A 24734-nucleotide genomic window follows, 5' to 3' on the forward strand; every position below is an offset into this window, starting at 1 on the left:
CAGTAGTATCATCATGCAAGTCAAAACTTTCCACTCCTGTGTAATGTAAATCACCACCTGAAACATTCCATACCATTTTGACTACTCAGATAAGAGGCACCAAATCTCCTCTATCAATTCCACTCAAGACCCTAAAACGTTACACAGCTCATGCTGTTAATTCCTAAGATAGAGAAGAGTACACCACATGTAAACACACAGAAAGCACACCTCCCCCAGGCACACTATGAGGGCCCAAGATCTCACCTGTCCTGGCAGGTGGAGTCTGAATATATAAAAACTCAGCAATAAATGAGTCACTTAGGATACAACTACAAACTTCAATGATAGTAATAATCAAGATTTAATTTGAAACCAGTTTAGTAGTCAGCATGGGGAAATTTTGGAAATACTTAAACTACAGACATTTAAAACAGTAATATCTCTTACATATTTTATTGCTACAAACTGGTACATCTTATCACAAAAAGCTACAAGGCATATTATAAACACATACTCTATTATACAGAGTGCAATGCAGTCCTCCAAACAGCCACACTCAAGAGCACAATTTTTGAGGTTACTCATCCTGTACTATGAGGTAAATATTTATAAGCTTACACCATAAAAGCTTTTAAAATATTTACCCCACAGACCCACCCTCCTTTTCAACTGATTAGACCAGAAGTTATCATATCCAACTTTCAGTACACACACCAAAAAAATAGGATGCTTAAAAAAATATACAACACAATGTTTTGATCAGCTTTAACAGTCAGTTTTCTATAAAAAGCTCAACTAAAATAGTCTTAATTTCATTCTAACAAAATCAGAAACACAGAGGAATTATATAAACAAGTTCTCCATGGAATGGAATGCATGCATATCGTGGGGAACCTTCAGATCCATGAGACTATTAAAAAGTCTGAGCCACTTTAGAGCAGAAATAAAATGCTGGCTTGCCCCCACTAATTTATTTTCATTTTCTTGCACTTAGTTATCTTCAGTGTGGTCTAAAGTGAAGTCAGTTTGTTCTTCAGTTTCTTCCTCCTCTTCTTCCTCCTCTTCCTCACCCTCAGCTGGCTCATCAGCTTTTTCTTCTTCTTCTGTTTGCTGCTCCTGAGCCTGATCATTAATTTCAAAAGGATTTTCACCCTGAAGGAGAAGATCGAAAAGCAACACTTTGATATTTATTTCAAATATAAAATCATACTCATCATTTCAAGTGAATGAAAGGGGCAGCCATTAAGCAATGCTACATTACTTTATGCAGTTTTTTAATAGTTGTGGGTTTTTTGCAAGAAAACCAAAACACCTTGGATTTAAAACTAGCAACACCACATCTTTATGCACACGGGAAACTGGGATCCCAAGAAACTCTTTCAATGAAAGTGGAAATGGCACTGTGAAAAAGCCAAGTATGCTAAATGAACTACTTCAGTCTCAGTTAATTCTAAATTTGAATAAGGATGAAAGATTTGCACAACCAGGAACCAGATACATCTCCTTGAGCAGGTCCTGGTGAAAGTGTATTAAGTTCAGTCCACAACAGAAATCACCAGTGCTAGGCATTGTGAAAATGTCAGTGGTCTCCTTGTGAAGACAATCTTGCAGATTTTTCTCTCCTCAATTTTCGAACTGGTGAGTAGCAAATTTCCATTCTCCCTTTTGCCAGTCTCTCGCTAGGGGGCTGTATTGGACAAGGCACACCAGGCATAAGGAACTGGGAAGAGGTGGCTGGAAACACCAGCAGATATTCCAGGCTCTGCTATCTGGCCATTTGCAACCTTTCCTTAACAGATACACAACAGTTATTGAAACTGATTCACACAGCCATCCATACATAATTTTTCAGAACACAACTAATTTGTCATTTTAAATCACAATTAACTTGGGCACTGGCTCATACCTTGCCGTATTTCCAAAAGACAGTATTGCTTTGTCTGAAAGAGTCTTATTGTTATGGCACAGGCAGAATCATAAACCAATTAAAGGTAATCCAGAAATAGCTAACAACAGTATTACAGAGTCCCTTAGCAAAGTAAGTGGCCCAGCAGAAAAAAAATCTCTCCATTTTGCTAAAACGAATTCACCTGTTTCTCAGGCCACATATCTACAACATAAGCTTCCATGCCTCTTAAATTCTCTCATCTCATCAACTACTGTTGCAAGCTTTTGTTTTTGTCATGAACCCTAAAAATTTTACAGAAAAGTAGCTGAGTAGTGTGCACACTATACTTCAGTACAAACCCACATGCTGGAGCTTTTGCTTCTAAATGTAAAGGTGGGAATAATTTGTGTTTTGTGCTCTGCAGTTAACATTAGATATAAAGACACTGCTGAAGTTTGCCTGAAGTTTGTTTGGGGATTTTTTCATTAGAGAATCCAACTAAAAATTGCCTAGATACAAGTTTTAAATGACAACCAAAAGCTGGTGAATCTGAAGGTGGTAATGTTGGCTGCAAAATAATTTATCTGAGACAATGATTTTGGACTGCCAAAATACATTACAATTATATTAAATCTGTGAGCTATCTGAAAGACAGAGGACTGAGGTTAAACACTAATCAACATGGAGAAAATGGCAAACAATTATTTTCTTTCCATTTGCATCTCACCTTCACATACAGCTCGTATCGTGCCTTGACGATAGGATTATTCAAGATGCTGGTGGCAGTAAGAACACTCTCCCTTTTTATTTGTTCTCTGTAGGCCTAGGAAACAAATTTGACAGTGAATAATTATCACATTCCTGTAACAACTGTCACATGAATTTGAATTCATGGCCAGTTTCTGTATATAAAATAATGAATATACTACAGCATGAACTGCTTGCTCTTAGTACGTAAGCTCAAAGCACATGAACCTAACCAATAAGGTTTAGTTGTGTTTACATTTTGTTACTTTAGCTTGATCAAAAGATGTATCTTGCTTATATAAGGGACTACAACCTGTTATCTGTTCTCATCTACAGAAAACATCCAGGCTTCTTCATCACAGTCTAACATATTGTTGAAGGTGATCCTGCTCATTTTCATGGTCCCTTCCAACTCAAAACATTCTACAACATCCCACAATCACAGAGCTCATATGAAAAAAACCTATAACTTAGGCATTCTTGCTTACTATCATGCTCATGCTACTCTTTCAACCCTACTACCAGCCCTATAAAGTTTATCACTATAAATTTTAACAGGGACAAATACAACACAACTGCTACTTCTAAACTGCTCTCAGTTGTCTTCAAATTAAAAAGATAATGGCCAAGAAAAGAGACACTATGTCTATCTTGCTAGAAACACATGTGTGAGTAACAAAATGTTTCCAAATACTTACACTCTGTAAAGCAAATCCTCATCAAATGAAGAAGTGATTTCCAGTAACTTTCTCATGATTTTCTACTGGCAGCTATTAAGCACACCAATATTTCATTAGCTGGGGTGCTTAAGTGCTGGCTACTTCCTGAGGTGTTAAACTTACAAAGTGCATTAAGGACATTACAGCTTTATAGAGAACAAGCCACATCAACAAGAACTTAGAAATTACTTGCACCAAGAACTGTAACACTTTTCACCTATTTTTCTTAATTATATGTCGTATCTTACTTGTTTTCCTTTTGTGTGATCAGGAGATTTTAAGTGTTGCTGAACAGAACTGTGCAATGCAGGAACATAGACACTGCAAGCACTGCAGTGAACAGTCTCAACTTTCATCATATGGTCATCAGCTGTAACCCCTGCCAAAGAAGATGCAACAAATCATTAACACAAAATGTGTTACTTTAGGCAACTGGAAAAGTAGCCTGTTTGTTTTTTACCCAAAAATTAAGAGCTCTTGGTTGTTAAACATGTCAAACTAAACCACTGAGGAATATTCACCTAAATTAGGCTCTCTGAGGGCAATACTGGAAGTTTTTCACTTCAACACTCCACCTCTTCACAGACTACACATGAGACCCAGGCAAAGTACAAAAATAGCATTGATTTTTCAATCAACAATAGCCAATATCCTTAAAAATACACATTTTTATACAGCAAACAAAGCTTGACTGAAGTAACTGCACTTACTTTACCCCTTATAAAAACTTATTTACTTCTTTGCCCTCCCTCACCATCAGGAAGAGGCACATGAATCCAACTCCTCTTGTAATTTTAAGTATTAGCTTGGTAATAGAACATTCTCATTGTAAAGGAAAAAAGGCACTCCAGTACTTAAGGAAAGTACAAAAGAATTTGTGTGATTGTTAAGATGTTGCCTATATCCATTTTTAAGTAGTTTTTAGTATTTAAGTTCAAATTAGGTGATACTGCAATAGTTATTGCTAAAACAAAGACGTCTCATTTGGTTGTAGCCCATATTCTGAAATCCCTCAAGCAAAGAAGGGGAGGATATGGCACAGTAAGGCAGGGACACATTAACTGCTCCAGAAAACTGCCTGTAGGGCAGCCAAGGGGAAAAAAATTCCAGGTATCTTGGGTAACCAAAAAATGCTCCAACTCCTCCTTTTGGCACTCCTTTCCCTCCAAACCACAGCAACTTTCCTACTTGCACTTTTCCAAGTTCTTGTATTTGACCACTGTCATCTTATTTCTCTATTACACTCTTTCTCTATCTACTGCATCCACCCGCTGTCACTCCGCATGCCTTATACTGAACAAGACTGTGGCAAAGCCCACAGAATTGTTTGTCAGGTACTCAGGTACTCAAGCAGGATAGTTCTCACCTTCTGACAAGGCTACCTGGATACCCAACAAACAAGGTTTGCCATCTCCTTCCTGCTGGGCTTAACATTCCACATGGGATCAGAAACGAAGCAAGGAATCTCAACCAGGTACAGAAAAGATGTGAAAAACTAACTGGTTTTATGCATTTTATCAAATCCAAAGAAGAATGAAAGGAGAAAAAGACCAGGAGAGCTCCAAATTACTCACCTTCCATTATATCTTTTTCAGCAGCTTGGGAATTCTCTGTTTGGTTACTTGTCTGTTGCTTACGCATTGCTGTCTTCTTGAATTTATTCACCATACACTCCTACAAAGGGGAAAAAATTGTAAATACCTGTGATGTACAATTGTTTACATTCCAGTATTAACCCAGATTTTGAAAATTCTTTATAACAAACAGTAAATAATTGCTATTTCTTCTTAAGGAACTACTTTCAATTCTAAAAGTAACAGTACTTAGAGACTTTGAAATTGTTTCATTTGCTTGAACTTGCAGTAGTATGTGCTGCACCAAAAGTCATCTACAAAATGATTAATGGTAAGTAAAGCATATTTTGAAAATAAATGGTAAATTGTAACTACATTCTCATGTAGAAGTATTATACATATCAAAACCAGCTATCTTACATGAAGAAATTCCATCACTACTTTGTCAAATTTTGTTTGCTTCTGGATATGATCCAATGTCTCCTGGTGAGCTGCACTCTCCAGATGTGACTCAATTTCTTTTTCTTCAAATGTTCGAAACTTGCAAAATGAGCAAGTAAATGCCATTCTATCAAGAGAAATACATTAAATATTACTATTAAAACTCCTCAAAACAATGACACTTGACAAACCCAATCAGTAAGGGAACAGGAAAAGCATTCTTTGAAGCAGCCTAAGTGAAAAAGAAATAAAAAAAACAACCTAGAGTTTTTCCATTACAAAGGGTAAGTGCTACATGAATCAAATATAAATTAGGCCAGTGTCAGAGTAACAAATTATCTGTTCAGGAGACAAATTGCTGAAATCAGAAGCCAGGCATTTAAAAGCCACATTATTCTGTGAGTTCATCTATTGCAGTTCTCTACTTCCTGTCACCTTTTGTAGAACATCTCATAGGCACAGAATCATAGTCCAGTCAGGCCATGAATTCCTAACTGTAATTAGAAGAATTAAGTGAAAGTTCATTTTCCATACAAAAGCTATATAATCTTTATAAGTAAATATAATCTCCTCTGTAACAGTCACTGATCACTAGCTAGGATCATATACTGCACTGACACTAAACAGTTTTGTACAGTGCAGCCACTGGGCAAGACTATGCAAGTTACAAAACCTATGTACTTTTTTTTGCTACAAAACAGTTGACCACAGATACATATGCACAAACACACACGTATATAAAACTGGAATAAAACCAATTTCTAACAGCTTTTTAAGTCAACATGAACATATACTTCAAAAGCAGTACCATTCTAATCTGCTTCTGAAGTGTTGCACTTGTGAGGGAAAAGGGGTTAGTAAACTGTGGATTTTCTGATGCAACAGTGGTCCAGTGAAACACCCAGGCTAAGCCACAGAATTTGGGTGCCAGGTTTTGGCTTGAGGTTTTTTCTTTATTTGAGTTAGCTTTTTGCTTTTGCTGGGGAGCAGGAGAAGTTGAGGGGTGTGGAAGGAGGTGGGTTTTTTCCATCATTTCTTTCTTGCATTTTCTTTTGCTAAAATCAGTCCAAAGGAAAAAAAAAAAGTGTTCTTAGAGAGGCATTAAGGGGAAGAAAAACAATGTAGACAACACAAGTTACAGCACAAACCTGTATCCATCACCATATTTTTCACTGTTTTTTTCTCTTCTACGCCTTTGCTTCTCTCTTCTGGCCTCAATCCGCCGCTTTTCTTCTTCCTCACTTTTAACTTCTCCTTTGCCATCTTAACATAGAATTGAAGGATTAAAAACCAAATTCAAAACAAACAACAACAGAAGTACCTGTCTTCCCTATCTCCTCCACAAACACTTCAAAATGCAGAGAAAGACCCTGTAACAACATAGTTCGATGGCTTTCTTAAATGTTCTGAAAGTTTTGCTTTGTTTTCCTCCTCTAGAAACAGCCAATTTAAACACTTGCTTTCAACGTTACAGCTAGGGTTTTACACTCCAGTTTACAGTCATAAAAGAAATTCTGAGTTAAAGCAACTCCTTCCCTGTTGTGCCTAGCTATTAAAGGCCTCTTCAAGTATGTGACCAGAAAAAGGTAACTGGAAACACATAGAGAAAAACACATTGTTTCAAACTCTCCCATGTTTTTAGAGCACCACTGCTACAGTCCCCTTACACAAAAGGAAACTATCTAAAGGCTGTCTCTTCTACTGAGAAGGCAGTTCCCAAAAGTGAAAGCAAAGATTCTCATAAATGAGACAAGAGAGTGTTGTTTCAAGGTACGGTACCCAACCTTCAACAAATTTATTATTCAACAACTTTATTATTTTTACCCACTAGACTTCACTTCTGTTCACAGAAAAATATTCCAAAGATTTTCAGCCAAAGAAATAAACCAGTTAATGGAGGTGGGGATGAGGGAGAGACAAGGACAGAAAGATTTACCACACAAAGTACCCAAGCAGACCTTCAGAGAAGAACTTGATTAAATTACTACCTAGCATGTAAGTAAAAGTGTCAATTAGTAAATGAACAAAATTTAGTTCTACAATATTTAAGACTTCCAAGGACATTAACTTTTTGCATAAGTGCACTTATGTCTGCCTTTCCTCTGTCTGCTTTAGTAGTCTATGGACAATGAGAAACAATTAGAATATTATCCAGTGGGTAGTTTTAGACCAAAAAGAAGAGCAACACTTCGTTTTCTTTTCCAGTTCAAACTTTGAAGAGAGGTCAGCCTCCAGGAAATCTACCTCCATCCAAACAGCAACAGAAAGGAACGTACAACAGCATCATGCACAAACACCAAGACTCCAAAACACTCTGTGGATCACGAAGTGTCACTGAATACTGAAAACATCTTCAGGACTAACAGCTCCTGATTATCCCAAGGTCTACCATTTTGTAGCAAAGAGTTTCAAAATTTACTGTGATCCAGAGAGGAGAAAAACTCCTGTCCATAAAACTATTTAAAAAAAAAATCAAATTGAAAACAGAAAAACACCTATCTACCTACCCACAGAAGAAATTCCCATACTGATCTCAGGATTTAAATTTCGTTCAGTGCATTACCACTAACCCTGGAAATATTCAAAGGACCACTTGTTTTACTGCTGTAATAACCATCTGGTATGATATTCTGTGGTGTGAAATGGCCTCTATTTTGACCCTCAAGCTCATAAACTGAAGTGCCTGTCCTGTGAGAAGCTGGGGAATAGAGACCTGAATTTATATATAAACTAAAAACTCCCTCTTTCCTTCAGTGCACTTATGCAAACTTTTAAAACAAAAAGAAACTCACACAATTTAAAAATAAACTCAAAATATTTACTATTACTTCACACTTATTTGGCTGCAAATTTCCAGCCCTCCTTGCTCTCAAATGAGACTATGCTATATGCAATAGGGCAACATACAAGGAAAGGGGGACTAAAAGTAATTTCAGCCTTATCACTGGATTTCTTTTTCTATGTGTCTGGAATCACTACAGTTAATACACACTTGAACTGACTTTTGTAAACTAATAATAAACCTGTTTCATTAAAACTACATGAAACAGACCCCGCATTCCTGAGAGCAGCTCTCCGAGATAACTGAATCCACTTTATTAAAAGTGACTCACCGAGGGTTTAAGGGTGAGGTTGATCAGCTAGTGGGATAAATAATAGGATATGGGTGAGGAACCAGTGGAATGAACAACATTCAATGCAATGGAATGGTAGCAGGTAAAGAAAACCACTTTTTTTCACAAAAATAAAGAAAAAGGCAAACAGCAACATATTGAAATGATCAGAGAGCAGAGACACAGTAATATGAAAAAACCAAACAAGTTATAGATGGGTATTACAAACAACCATATTTCCACAGTCTAAATTTTTAAACTCTTTAAACAAAAAACAGGCAGCCATGCTACCAAATAACTACTAAAGGTCATAAATACAGGCTTACAAAATGTAATCTCTCAAAGCCTCACAAACAGAATACCTACAACACCTTACCTGACAAAGCAAACTGACTTACCTCCAAAAGTCTGATATCCAAGATCGTAAGCATCTCTTGTGAAGTCTTCATATATAACAACTGCACCACTTGTATCAACTTCAATTTCCTAATAAAGTCAAAACCATAAATTAAAAAAGCCATTCTAAATCCAGAAAGGCAATGTAATTTACATTATTTCCAATGATCTGTTACTTGCTATTTTTAAATATGACAACAAAAGAAAGTGAATTATCTTGTGGAACTGCATGTACAAACATTTCTAGCTCTGCATTCCTCCATAATGCCTTACTAAATTATCTTCACAATCAAAATAGTTTTCTATATAAATATTTTGACTTCCAATCCAGACTTTTACTTAGTTGAGAAGGTGTTAATACCCTCACTCAAAAAGAAGGGAAATGCCATTCCAGTCTTGCAACATTAAACCGGGATATATATAGACACATGCTTAGCTTACTAGTAATATTCTCACATAGTGTTGCAACTGATCTGATCTGTCTGAAGGAAGGGACTGATCTTCCTACCCTATCAGAGAGTACCTTTTAACACTGACCCTTTTTTATTTACTCTCTCTCCTTGATGTGTCTTATGTCTTAGCCATTCCTCCTCACTTCTGTTTAGTGATCTCCCTTGTACCCACCCAAGCAGGTCACAGCTGCATGAGCTCAAGCTGTCTACCTGTGGCAATATGAGAAGTGTTCACATGAGAGCTCTCTTGTGCATTACATGAACAGGTAAGGTCTACAAATACAGCTTAAAATTCACTTTCCAGGCTATCTGCACAAGCTACATCTTTCACTCAAAATCAACTGCCACCAAAATAAGATAGTTTTAGATAAAAAACCCAAAAACATGTTCAGAAAAACTTATCTAGCTTAATGTTCAATTTGGTAACTCTAGTTTAAGAATTGTGTGTCTTCAGGTATGCTATGCAAACTTCTCAAAGAATCAAAACATTTTCCAGTTCTGGGAATCTTTACCTCTACAGTAGAATCCTGGTAAGATGTCTTCGTGTCTATTAACATAAAATGAGAAACAATGCAAAAGTGCTGTCACTGACAATTCATTTTAAGACAATAAGATGTTTAGGAAAAAAATCAGCTTGTTATGCAGGGAAGATTGTCTACATTTACAATTTATCATAGTTTGGAAATAATGTAAAATCGGTTACCTTTAGAAATACAAACTAAACACTTAGAAGCAATCACCTATATCTAATTCCAAAACAAGAATTTCAAGGTTGAAAGGACAATAGTATTTTGAGATATATTTTCATTCATACAATAGATACCAACTGCATCAAAGTTTCTGTTAGTTGTTACCCACTTTTTAGTTTTCAACTACATGATACTGCTTAGGTCTTTCAGTTCAAGTTTCAGAAACTGTGTTAAACTACTCAACATTTTCTTCCCCCTAATCTCAGAGCCACAGAACAGGCTGCATTCTTGCAGGCACTATATATCCCACTTCCTAAAGTGACTCAAATATTATGTATTGGTCTTTGGATTATGGAAATTGGTGGACGAAATAATAAATTAGATACATTATGCCTGAATGTAGCTTAGAAAGGAGAATGTACGAAAGTACTGAAAGAACTCGAATTTTAGAGACCCTTTTCGTAACAACAAAGCTGATGAGACCAACCAATAAAGTTCCCTATACAAAAGGCAGAGGAGTGTGTTCTATACAGCCAGTTCCTGGAATTGGTTCAGTACTCTTGACATTACAGTTAAGGGAACAGTTATGTAATACATAATAATGTAACCAGAATAACGAAATCAAAACCAGAATTTACGCCTCAAAGTCTCTGCCAAATCTGTGCATTTGCCTTGCAAGCTATAAGCTACAGCAACTTTAAACTATTTTCATGGGTCATTTAAAAGCAAACTACATAAAACACTGCACATCAAACTAGGAAATCACAAGCATAAAAACTAAAATTTGACTGCTGTACACACTTCACAAGATATAATACTCGAGTTTACATTCCCTCAAAGCAAGTACTTTATTTAACCTCACTAGTGGCTTTTTTCTCCAACTTTGACTGCAATATAAAATTAGAATATCTTTATGGAAGTTAAAGAAACCAAGCATCACTAATACAATTTGCAGTTTGTATTATGTTTATCTATCTCATTTACAATTCTTCTTTTCATTAGAGCATTTCATTTACAAGTGGGAGCAATCTCTTTCTGTCTCTCATAAATTATTATGTAACAGTTTTTGCCATTTTTGCAGTTTCCCTCCTTTTCCCTCTCCTCTTCACCCACGCCTTATATCTTTATTTTAACTGTACCGCAGCTGATGCGCTACTTTTTATATCCAAAGAATTTGGACAGCAGGGCCCAGGCTTATGCAAGAGCACATTTTAGTATTTGTCAGGCATTGTCTCTTCAGACAACCTGAGCTCTGACATTATTTTTAGTGGTGAAAATTTGCCTTCAGGAAGTATCATCATGAAGTCTCAAGGTGATAGTCTTCAACGGTACATATCTGAACACATCAAAACATTCAGTATCATTTAGCAAATTATCTTTCCAGTAGGAAAGTTAAACGTGTAAATTCCTAAAGTCCACTGTGGACTATTTGAAAGGTAGAAACCAAAGAATTACAAAACAGCACATACAGTCCTCTTTCTGAATATTAAAACTAAGTAATTTCTAATGAATAAAAAAATCACTCATTTTAACTTTAAAATTTTGACACTTGCTACTTACTAGGTGATTTTTTCTGGCTCAGCTTCAAAATAGGCTTTGTCATTTTGGGTTTCTTGATAAATGTCCCACCAGGTTTGTTATATGGCTGTGGTATCATTTTTCTTTTTATTCCTCTTGCAGCAACTGCTGCAGGACTGGGTTTGTTATGATAGTCAACGACAATTCCAGGTCTGTGCATTCCGCAAAGTCTCCCATATGCTGAAAATGTGTGAAATCAAGAGAAAGGTATTAGTATATGAAACCCATGTCAACAAAACAACTACTTGGTACAGTATGACTGTGACCTTAACTAAAATCTGTGTTCTAGAGCAAAATGTAGGAGGAAACTGAAGTTCCTGGTCTGATATTCGTTTGTGCAATGGCTTTGTGGGTGTTTGTCCAGTAGAACTAATACTTATGTATAAACTGTGTTTCTGCTTATTCAGAACCATTGTCCAGGCAATGAACATATCTGTCATATCTCAGCCTAACATCTTGGCTCCTCTCTTCAGATTCTCTAGATAATGAATTCCATCTGCCTCAAAATAAAAAAAAAAAAAATAAAAAAAATAGCTTTAACAAAAAAGTTTCCTTGCTTTGTATCTTACACAAAATGATACAGTAGTGATCTGAAAACTGCGTGAAGAAGGTTGCCCACTGTGGAATACTGATTAATTGAAGGAAGCCCATTCTTTCTTTTATCTATCTTTCCAGTATCTTCCAATTCAATAAAAAGCAGAATTTTTAAGTTGGGCCTGGAGAGAGTGATACAAAAACAATGCAGCGATAGGAATGAAAATTCCATTGAAAGACTAAACCTTTCCACTATTTCTAAAATTATGGACAGTCATTTGTGGATACTTGTATATGAAAGTTACCTCTCTGAAGTCACAGATAAGTGAGTAATCTGAAGAGGGGAATTTAAGTAGCTGTAATATTTTCAAAAGTGCAAACATACTTCTTAATATTAACTTAATTACTTGATTAATAAAGGGCAGAAGAGTGCCCACATACTGGATGAGTGACTTGGATAAGCAGAAATGTATCTCTTTCCATGAGAAGAGAATTAGTATTACACTGTCAAAAGAACATAAAAATAACTTCAAAACCTTTAAGAAAAGCATGGCTTTTTTAAAGCAGATTTTAAATGACAGACAGAATGTACCAAAACAGGCACTTTCCATAAGCAGAAGTCCATGCACAAGATCTCCATGTTAATTTATTTAGCTGAGATAGCTATAGACTGCCTAGCATGAACATTTACATCAGACACAAATTTGACATGAAGTACGCACTGGATAATTTCAAGTTTGGGTTTTTTTAAACAGACAAACTACCTATTAAAGGTGCAATGCATTTTACATCTGGTAAGTAGTCTAGCCTTTACATTCTCCTTTATTACAGAAAAGACTAAAAGGATAAATTTCAAAAGCAAATGAAAAAAGAACTCAGTTGTAACTCTGCACAAAGCTTTCAGATCTAAAGGAGTTCTGAAAGAATGGCATAAAGGCTTAAGAATGTAACATTTTCAGCTTCACAAGCAGAGAAATTAAGATTAGAATCTTTTTCTCATACCATGCTACATGCTAGCTAACAGCCATGTGCAAAAGTGAGCTAAAAGTTGAATATGGCAACTACAATACTCAAGAATGTTGCAAAGTAGACTTTCTGGAACAAAACCACCACGCATGTTAAGTATATAATAGACCCAGTAAAAAATAATTTTCCTCTACACTTCAAGCTGTATCGTTTAAACTTAAAGAATCACTTCCCAAAGAAATACAGCACGCTCAGGAATTTTAAAAGGTAAGTTACACCTAGAGGCACAGGCAGAAAGGTGTTCACTGAATATTTTGTGCTTAAAAAAAAGAAATTGAAATTGGGATTATAAAACCAAGACAAAGGGACACCATCAACCTAAAGTTAGTATTTCTGTCAGGTTCGGGTTTTTTTTATTCTTTCCCCTAGGTCACTTAACATTAAGCATTACTTCCTCAAACTGATCACTCTTTTGCATACAGTTAATCATGCTGTTTCTAGGACATACACTTTTTACATCCCATACTGGAAAGGAATCCACTGAGAAGCACTTAGAACTTAAGTCTTCAAAATGAATACAAGTAAGAGGACTAGGCACACTGTGTGGAAATTAATTTCAGTTCTGTGAAAGGACCTGATTTCAAGTTGATGATGCCCCTTTAACCATGTTTTAATTCTGAGAAAGAATCACTGTAACTGCTAACCACTCACCTTTGCCATTTCCTCCCCATCACCCTTCCAGTAAACAAGTCAGAGTAAGAATTAAGTCTAAAAGAAGACTTGATGTTTGATAAAACATGTACTCAACATATTAAGAATTAGCTCAACTTTTCCCTTTACATGAACCAAAAACTGCTCTAGCGTTCACAACCTGGGTTTTATTTTTTGCTTATACATTGCACCTTTAACCTACTCAAAACTTCAAAAGACTTTGAATTCAACTTTCACAATATTCAAAAATTTCCCCACCAGCAGCAGAGATGCTAGTGTTTACAAGGAAAAATGAAAGTCCTTTTAATCCCTTTTAGACCAAACCTACTACTTTTATCTTCACCTTTCAAACAAAAGGAGAGATTTAACAAACCTTATCAACTAGTCTATTACTCATTACTTTCAGCAGAAAGAGGGACTGGGTTCTACTTGAAGACAGCTTCAAAGGGATAAACAACATTGTCAACCATGATCGTTTGCTTGGACAAAACCCCCACACTGTACTGAACAGTGCATTCATTTTAAAGCAGTGGTCTTGAAAGGGTTTAAAAGAGTGTCTAGTGAAAAGAATCTGAAAAGATTCTGTACTTACTCCTCGGCCTCGGCCTCTGCCTGTTGATGGTCCTCCAAAAGCATCATAGTTTCTGCTTCCAAATCCACTTTCAGGATAAGCAGGCGTTCCTCTCCCCCGAGAGCCTACAGGTGCAGGCTTCATATGGGGTGAAGAAAAACTGCTGTAGGAAGAGTAACTCTCTCTTCCTCTGTCCTCCATAAACCCAGGCCTCAATTTTGAACGGGAGTAAGGTGCTTCCCAGCTAGACCCGCCCTGGTTTCTACCTCCGAAAGAGTCAAGGCTATTCCGGTAGGAGTTGTCAAATCGACCACCATAACTACCTCCGAAGCGGCTTTGTTCGGGTTCATTATAACCATAGCCAGATCTGTACAGATCTCGCCCACCCAGAGAAGACCCGGAGTCGTAAGACTCATAAGGTCCAAACCTGGAAAAGTTGCACAGTGAGGAGAAAAAAAAGTAAGCTTACTAATGTTATACATTTCAAAAGACAAGTTAGCAGTTGACATTTATCAACTAAAATCAATTTATTACTATACTGATCTGTACAGTTTTGTTATTGATTAATCTTGATTAGGGCTGGGCAATTCACACTATGACCAGACAGAAAGCTATCTGAGCCATTTTGCTACAAACAATTCTAAAGCTCAGTATACCTGAACTTTGTTTACTTAAATTTTCAGCAACATTTATTTACTAAAACATTATTGGAGCCCAGCCCTAGTCTCACAAAAATAATCACCTGCAGACATTCAAAGCCTAGTCAAACTCCCCTTTCTTCAAAATCATACCCTCACAGTCTAACAGTTAAACAGTAGTTAAGAGGCAGCTTAGTTCTGAACCAAGAAAAAAAAAAAGTTTTGGCTTTTTTAGTGGTACAGTTGTGAGTTCCAAGTATCCCACAGTTCTCATTTTAAAGGAAAAATACATATGCTCTTCTGTTCACATCTTTTCTTTCTGAAATTTTTTCCCTATAAAATTCAGTCTCACACTCAAAGAAGTTCATGGTCTTCAGTGTATCCAGCTTTCACTTGCAGACCATTAGGTCTAGCAACTCAAGATTCTGAAAGTCTCCCCAACGCATGCACAGCGGACACACAAAGAGTCCTTGGAAAGCAACAAGGAGCTACAATCTTCAGCTATTTATCAAGAGTTTGCTTTGCCTGGGACATGGGCAGTGTCAGGCTAGAAATCAGTATCTATAACTGCTTGGAAGGGAAACACATTAGTGTCCCTGCAGGGTTATAACAGGGTGATTGAGCAGCTGGGAAAGACAATCCCCTACTGATACAATACAACCTACAGGAGACTCAACTTACTAACTCTATCTACAGTAAACTGAATGCCTTCATTTTAAAATCTGTTCATCTCAGAAGACTCAGAGATACACAGAAAATGACACTAGAAAAAGTCCATGCATAACATCAGGTTACATAGCAAGCGACATTTTGGTGTCCAAGAAGTCATTCAACCTCCATCATATGCAGATTACTATATGGTAGGTACGGCTCATTCCTCAATCTCTGCTCAGACTTGTAAATCAATATTATCGTTCATTATTAAACAAGTCATACTTAACTGAAATGCTAAATAGAACCGAGCAGCAAGACACAACACTTCTCCAGCCTCCCTCTTTAGTAGTGTCCTTCCCCAGTGGCACCACAGTGACTACAGACAGGAACCACACAATAATCTGGCAACAGCCAGACAAAAATTCAAGGATGCACACAAGAAAACCATCAGATTATCTAAGTTTTCTTCGCATTTTATCTCCTCCAAGATAGAATCACTACTCTGAAAAGCATGCTTCTTTGAATGCAATTTTAAGACCTAAATCAAATCAGCTGCTCCCTATGGTTTTCATCTGAAAGAGCAAATGGTACCCTAGCATTAAAAACACAACTTTCAGACCACTGCATGAGAATTTTTAGTTTTAGACTACTCCATCTTACAAAGCAGCCCAGAACATGCACACAGTTTCAAGTGTAATCAGTACCTTCCAATGAAATAATCTGGACATGACTTTCAGATTCAATACCAAGACCACTTGAGCACTGCACGTTTAAACCAAAGAACACATACCCTAAATGTTCCTTGAAAACGGAATGTTGATAGATTCAGTCTAAGGCACTAAACCAATTAGGTCTAGTCTGCAATGTCAGAAATGGTGTGTCAGGCCAATCAGCTGCAAATTGCTAGACAATACTGAAAAACAAAACTTTTGCTATTTTCTTTCAGACGCACTGTTCCGCTGTCAAACTTTTCCACAAAAATGCTGATTATTACAAGGATCTAGCACTTACAGTTTAGTATTTGCCAGTATTTATCAAACATGAAGACTTGAATGAAAGTGTTCATACAAAATCATAACAACATGCCTCAGGAACACTTAAGTTAGAAGAATGATTTAAACTTAAATTGGATTTGATCGATTCTTGGGACAACTGAAGGATTATTTTACCTGTTACCACCACCACCACCTCCTCCGCCTCCACCTCCATGACTCTCCATCCCATAGGATTGGTTAAGGTAAGAGTCCATGGATCGTGGGCCACCATAGCCTCCATGCCCATAATCCCGGTCCATGTCTAAAAAAAGAGCAGAAAAATGTTTATAAAGAAAGCAAGTGAGAATTCTTATTAAGTAATCTAGTTTAAATTCTTAAGTAAGAGGTTTAATCATTGCCACAGTGCTTACAAACAAAATACAGAATTGACAGTTGCAAACCAATTTTGACACTGATTAGAGAAGCCACGTGTCTTTGTCATCATCTGAGCACCTCTTGACTGGAATAAAATTCCTCATTTTTTCCAATACTAAGTAAATCAGGATTATTGTTCCATCAGCTGGAATCGTCATAAATTAAGCGAATTAAATGAAGATACCTGATGTAGAATATGTCTGAAGTTGTCAAGAATTAAGACCACTTTCAACCCTTTCATAATACAAAGAGCTCAGAGGCTCTCACTATCCAATGCTCCAAGAAACCTTCATTCTCATTGAGAGACTCTGGGTCAAGGTTACAAGCTGTCATGCTGCAGTGCAGGCTCTGTATATAGGCTAGAGTCAAACAAAAGAACTTCCTGACATCTAGCCAAACAAAAATCCACCCAAATCAGCACTGAGCTGCAGCTCGCTGACTGTGCTAAGGTGCTGGCACTTCACAAACTGATGTCACTTCATGACATCTTCATCTCAGTATCCTGCAATGAAATCTGGCAAAAGAACCAACTTCCTCCTCAGCACTGGAACGTCTATGTAAAAATTCTGGACAAATAATCACTCAAATTCAAAGCACTAAAACAATGCTGCAGATCTGCGTAACAATTATGATCCACTGTCTTTCTGTAATGTACACAATCTTCACCTCACTGGCATTCTGGAGACCAAAACTGCTTCCCAACACCAACCAACACCAAGGTTTGGGTAATACCAAGAAAACCTGGCAAGTCAAGATCACAGAAGAAGTAACACAGAGAAGGAATACACAATGAACACAGGAAGGATAAAAATTAAGTAGCTGTTTACTCTGACAAGAGAGAGTATTTTATACATTTCAGTATCTCCACATGTAAACCACTGACTTTTCCAGGACAATTAGCTCCCCTGAAGTCATAAGAAGTTGTGCTATTTAAAGAAATACAGTAACTCTCTGTGCATATAATTTCATGAAAATAACTGTAGTGCTGAAAATATGTATATAAATTATATCCCATTTGTACCTAGTTCTTGTTAGCACCAAGTCACTGTCATTTACTTTCTTGTATCCATCAACAATGAAAATTCTGCAAATTATATTAAGATGACTATATCACTTTTACACAGATATTCTTAGCACGCCTGAACAGAGACTGCAACACACAAAGACCTACTACTGATTTTTATTCTAATGATCATAGGTACTTTCAAAAAAAATTAAAGATGATACTTCTTTAGAAGAAAAAAAGGAAAAGAAAAAAAAAAAACTTCTAACATAGAAGTCACACTGTATCTTTTCATATTCTGAACATACAATAAAGATTCAAAAACCAAAGCATAAAAAACCCTTTTCAAAATATTCATCATGTAGCACCACCCATCATCAACTTAAATTGCAAAGAGTTACTGCAAAAAGAAACTGATGAGGCTTCTAATAAAAACATCTAATGCTCCTCTCTGGTGCTTCTGAATGATCTGCCACCTAATCCAATACATTACCCTCGAGACTATACATAAAGATGCAGAACAGCAAAAAGAGAAGATAGTCAAGAAAATAAACTCAGTTGCACAGGAATTAAAATTGACCATGGGATAATTTAATCTCAGATCCAGGTTGTTAGGTTTTTTAATACAGGACAACTTCAAATCAATCAAAAGACACTGACATTCTGAAAACTGACATACCTGACCTGAAAGCACCCAATAATTTACCTTAGTTTCACTGGCTCCCCATTATCTACAGGCCCTAAGATGGCACAAAATCAGTGAGGTTAAGAGTTGAGAACTGAATCAAGTCATCCAACAAGGAAGAACACAACACTCTATCAAGATCCCTGCCACTGCAATGCAATTCTACTACAGCACAGGAAGTAGGGACCAATGTTATGCATATGCCAGCAGTTCAGCATTGGAAAAACACAAAAACTTTCATGTGCAAAGAACTCTTCCCAAAAATGGTTTAAAAAGCATCATTTTGAAATATATTTTTAGTCTAAAACTTTTAGCATGAAAGCAAACACTAAAATACAATTTACAATCACAGGATAACTTCTGACATCCACTCTTGCTTACTCAGTTCATGTTATATAACATCAGCAGTCTTGCTATAGACTATGCCAGTCCCTAAACCCCTGCCTTCAGGACACCACCACCATCTCCTCCCTGACAGTGAACAGTTTATTCATCCCTTTCCAGACTCACTGCGCTGCATTTACCTACATTATAATAGACTCACATTTGAAAATGGTTAACACTGGATACAAAAGGTACAAAGACATGAAGAGGGATGATGATTTCATCACTTGAATGATTTACTACAAGAAACTGGAGGGAGCAAATGAAATTTACAAGTAACAATTGAAAGAAGGATCCAAGTTTTCACAAAACACTTTTCACAAAACAGACATACAAGTCCCAAAACCGAGTTACAAGTAGTAAGTTACTAATGATTAACAGGGATTTAAGACAGAAATTGGATAAATCAACTGACAAGAAATTCACAGCATGTCAAACACAGACTATGACTGAGAAACTCCTCAAGCTGCAAACCAGCAAAGGCATATAAATATACCAAAGGAGTACTTGTACAATTTGTTCCCTGCCTCCAAACAGAGACAGACATACAGGACATTGGTGAGGTAGGACAGACACTTTTGACCTGATCTACCGAAGGTGACCTTATAATCTCCTTCCAACTATATCATTAACTCTTCCACACTGCTGATCAGTTAACCTATCATTCCAACCCCTGCCCTCCCGCTTCAGTCACCAGCTGCAAACTTCACCAAAGATTCCTACATTTTCTACTTCATGCCCAGAGCATGACAAAGAAACTGCATTCGACTTAAGAGGTACAGTATTTCTTCAGGTATTAAACTTCCCTCTCAAAGTATGTTCTTCAGACAGGCTTTATCCTAAAAAGGGGGAAACATATAAGACAACAGTAAATACTCATTCAGATAAATGAAAATAGAAAGGACCTTAGTGTAGTAACTGATGATAATCACTGTCACCACCAGTAGAGATATAGAGAAGTTGCCTGTCTGTGCAGGCTAAATGTGAAATTGTTTCACATGCTGAGAGAACATGTATTTAAGCACTAGAGAAAAAACACCAGGAATTGCATTCCAGTGTCTCAAACCAAAAATTCAAAAGAGTAGTAGTTCATTTAAGTTTAAATAGTAACTGCTTATCAAAGAAACCTTTGAAGAATATTTTATCTGTGTATCTATGAAAACCACAGAATTAAAAAGAAATTAAAAAACAGTGGTCCATATTTGCTCTTAAAGCTTAAAAACAGACAGTGAGCCTCTGAGATGAAGGCATTATCAAAGCATCTGAATCAAAGAATTTATTAACAGAATAAATCAGGTTTTGGCATCTGCAGCTTCTTGCATAAATACCCTGTTGATCAATGAGCCATTGAACTTAAGTAGGGAAATAGAAGAACTTGCAAAGAACTATGTGTTTTTTAACTTCTAGATTGCATTGAACTTGTATTGAAAAGAGGGGAGAAGAGCTATGTCAAAGGTGAAAATAATACATTAACTCTAAATTTATAAAAGAATGGTATACTAAAACACAAGTTTAAATTAAAAATTAAAATGTTACTGTATATGTATTTCTTCAGATTAATTAAGAAAAAAAAAAAGAAACCGTATTTGGTGGAGAGATCCTTAAAAAATAGCTGCAAAATAAATCTCAATAGCCAGTAAAGAAAAATCAAATTTTCCAAAGGAAAAGAACTACAAAGTAAACAAACAGTAGGTAAGACTCAGAACCTCTTGGTACAAAGAACTCAATTTAAAAGAAAAAGCTTATGAGCAAAGAACATTGAAATCATATTCACAGCATAAAGACAAGGAATCATTTTAAACAGTGTGCTCCATGTGAAGCAGATGAAAAGGCTAAGAAAATGAGAAAGATCTTGCAAAATAAATGATAAATTAAAAAAGCTAAATGTTGACTACCAGAAGTTTAAGGGTCTGTTGTGCAATAAGAAGCAGTAATTTTTCCAGGCACATTACATTTTCATAACACCATGTCTAGGTTGTTAGCATCACAACCTTGTCATTAGGCCATTCCCTCTTCCAGACTAAAAGGACAACAGCTGCAGTAACTAAAATATTAACATGAATATTTAATAATATTTCTGCTCACAATAAACTAACAATTTATTCCAAAGGGCGTGTAAACTCTGGGCTCAAACTGAGCTGTCAGGAAGGGACAATGGTGCAATTACAGGAGTCATCAGACATACAGCTGAAAGTGCTGCCCATTGGCTGAAAGTTTCCAACAGGAAGAACCTTGCCAAGAGCTCAAATGAAAACTAGGCAAAGATGAGAATTCCCAACATCTACCCTCTGCTGCCTGACTTCTGAGCCCCACAAAACAGCCTTCAGTCCCCTGTATAGAACCTGGGTAAAACAATTTTTATGCATGCCTTGCTCATGTACATACAGTGTATAAACAGTCATGGTAAAAGTTTCAAGCTGTATACATCGTAATTAAACTTTTGTAATAATTACAAATAACACAAAGCTTAATTAACACAATGAAAACTATTATTACAGAGGTACATGAAAGGAACACTCTAATTGTACAGTACACATTTGATTAGTTAGTTCCCCTACAATGAGCCTGGATTAATTTTAATATTTGTATAATCAGATCTCAGAAAAGCAAGCTCTGGTTAATAGTTACAGTGAATATTCCAATAAGATACTTAAACTGGTGCTTAAGAATAACTTTTCATTCTAAAAACCAAGTGGATATTTAATTACTACTCAATACAGAAGATGAAAACACGGGGCAATATATTTATTTATTCACTATTTATCAATTTTACTATGCAAAAAGATAAATGCAAAATAATATAATTGTAAAAAAAAGCTAAGACTCGAGAAATGTGTAACAAAAATTATTATATTGCAATCAAAGATGCATCTGTAATTCAACGTGTTATATGGAAATAACAGCCAGCAAGAGTGTCAAGAGAAGCAACAGCAAGCACTTACTTGACAGGATCTGTAAACGCAGCTTGGATACAGTATCAGTAAAGCTTTTATATTAAGATCCTTTTAACGCTTGCATGCTGGCAAGAGATGTCAAAACATTTCTTGAGTCTTTTCTAAACTCATAACTTTAATCATCTTACCAAAGTACGTGCACTCCGTTTTATCTACATAGTATTTTTAACAGTGCAAAAAAAAAGAGGTAGCTTTTAGTCTTGGCTTTACGTGTTTTTTCTATACTCCTTTCCAAACTGTTAGTTAAAGCAAACTTTAGGCGGGCAAAAAGTAATTAAAACCCAAGCAGTTACAGGTTCTGGTTCATATAAAATAGGAAAATATCCTTTATTTTCAACAAAAATAGTACTCTGTAAGAATATACTGCTTTATGTAAAAAAAAGCATCACCTTAAGAAAAGTCTGTATTTCTACCCCACCCCCCCCATCCCCACTCCTTTATCGCACAATTTTTTATTTGGAACGTGCAGTTCATGTTGACATGCCCAAGATGAAAATCAAGTCTCACTCCCAGTTACAACTCCTCCAGAAAACAACATGAGCACTTAAACCATGTCACGCACTTTAAAAAACCCGTTTCCTTTTTTGTTTTTTGTTAACACTGATTGTTCAGCCCCAACTCTTTTTACAGGTTAGACGTATTTATAGCTCATACCTGAGACTGACCCACTGGGCATGTTCACACCACAATGCATGGGGGTATCTGGGAATCTCCAATCTCTGTCTTCAGCTGGAGAGGATGGGTCAGTGAGAATGACTTAGTGCTTAGCGAGAGCTGGAGGGGAGAGACAGGGAGCCGCACCAAGAGGCGGCTCTCTCTCCTGTCGGATCTCCAGGCTCCTGACACGACCCCCTCAAAGAGCTCGCCCCGAGCTCCCCCCGGCTCTGCCCGCGCCCCCCACCCGCCGCCGCCCCCTCGCCCCCCGCTCGCCCCGCGCCCCCAGGGCGCCTCGGCCCGCGGAGCGCCGCCCCCGCCCGCGCTGCCCGCCCGCCCGCGCCGCCCCCGGGGAGGGCCCTCCTCCCGCGCAGCCCTCCCGCCGCCGGCCGCCGCCGCAGCTCCCCCAGCCCGGCAGTGGCGGCGGGGGAGGAGGACGAGGACGTGGGTGAGGGGGGCTCCGTCCTGCGCGTAACAAAGCAGCCGCTGCCATTTTGAGTCACGGTCGGGCCCCGCGGCGGCAGCGGCGGCGGCGGCCAGGCCCTGCCCGTGCAGCGGGGGAGCGCCCTCACCTTCCCCGTAGTCCATGGCGGCGGCGGCGGGCGCTGCTGGCGGGAAGGTGGCGGCGGCTCCGGCGGCTCCCAATGGCGCCCTCCACCACAACGAGGCGAGGCGGGACCCGCGCGCTGCACGCACTGCCACGGCGCGCGCCGATTGGCTCGGCCGGCGCGTCACGTGACTGGGCCGGCGGGCCCGCCGCGCACGACGCCGCGCACGGGGCCTGGCTCCGGGTCACGAGGGAGGCTGCGCGGCGGCCATTTTCAGCCCTGGCAGCCGCCATTTTGTGTTCTGGCGGCGGTCCCTGTCATGCTTGAGGTCGCTGCAGGACGAGGAGTGGCGAGACATCCACACCATCGCCCTCACACATACGCCCAGAGGGCCCTGATGAAGTGGTTCAGAGTGCGCTCCGCTGAAGTCAGGCAGAGCCTGGCGGGACTGAGCCCTCGATGGCACCCCTGCAGATGCAGTGCCCTGTCCATGGACCCAGCCAGTTCCCAGTGTGAGCCGCTGCTGTGTTACGCAAACCAAGCGGCTTTGTGAAATAAACCGTTTGTTTAAGAAATACCCTCTATGATGCCCACTTTGATGGACCTAACACCACCAGTTTACCTAACAAAGAAATTCTTTACTGCATGGGTTATGTGACACTGTCTAGTGTGAGGAGTTCTTGCCCTTGGTGGGGGGTGTAGGGCTGGGACTAGATGATCCTTTCCATCCCCTTAACATTCTATGATTCAGTGATTCTGTGATGCATCAGCCTCCAGCCAAAGTATTTTGTGTCTGTAACAGGCTGCACTGAAACACTCGAAATGGCTGATGTTAAACACAGACTTCATTTGAGGTTAGTTGTAAGGTAACACTGTGCTACTTTATGCAGCCAAAAGATTTGAAGAAACAGACTTCGCCCAGACACACGATCATGCAAAAAATCCTCAACGACCTGTGTGAAGATCACATGAAGAGTATGCCACTCCTTAGAGTTTCTTAATGTTTTATACAATCCTGAAAGAAACAAAAAGAAAGGGGGAAAAAACCAAAAAATAATAAAAAACATACGAGATACTAATGAGCAGATCTGGTACATAAAACCTAGGAAAATGTCTCTGAGGACAGGCTGTGGGTTAACTATCAGGCTGTATAAGTGAGCAAAGCCACTCTCTCATGGGGTTTGATTTGCCGGGGAATCAGGGCTTCCCTTCAGTCTTGGGTGGCCGTACCAGTTTCTCGCCATCCTCAAAGGGATAAAAGCCCCACTGCAGGCCGGCATTATTTGAGTCGCCGCGGCGAATGAAGAGTGAGATCCGGTTAATCCCGAGCCGGGGCCCGGCGGGCACAGTTCCGCCGGCCGGGCTCTGGAGGGCAGCAGAGGCGAGCGCATGGGCCCGCGCCGGGGAGCGCTGGCACCGCCGCCATCCCGCCAGGGAGCCCTGC

The 24734-nt window shown here is 38.4% G+C and overlaps 1 protein-coding gene across 1 annotated transcript; it reads right to left on the reverse strand.

Moving 5' to 3' along the window:
• Positions 1 to 319: 319 nt before the first annotated feature.
• On the reverse strand, positions 320 to 23420 carry ZNF326 (zinc finger protein 326). The gene is given in 14 exon segments (XM_036387576.1): positions 320 to 1134; positions 2598 to 2693; positions 3585 to 3715; positions 4911 to 5010; positions 5331 to 5478; positions 6500 to 6614; positions 8863 to 8950; positions 9825 to 9859; positions 11562 to 11744; positions 11747 to 11759; positions 14383 to 14788; positions 16823 to 16949; positions 22743 to 22817; positions 23315 to 23420. Coding segments are annotated over 14 exon segments (1695 nt in total). The 5' UTR covers positions 23331 to 23420; the 3' UTR covers positions 320 to 972.
• Positions 23421 to 24734: the final 1314 nt, after the last annotated feature.

Source organism: Molothrus ater, chromosome 9, assembly GCF_012460135.2.
Source record: "Molothrus ater isolate BHLD 08-10-18 breed brown headed cowbird chromosome 9, BPBGC_Mater_1.1, whole genome shotgun sequence".
Classification (NCBI taxonomy): Eukaryota; Metazoa; Chordata; class Aves; order Passeriformes; family Icteridae; genus Molothrus; species Molothrus ater.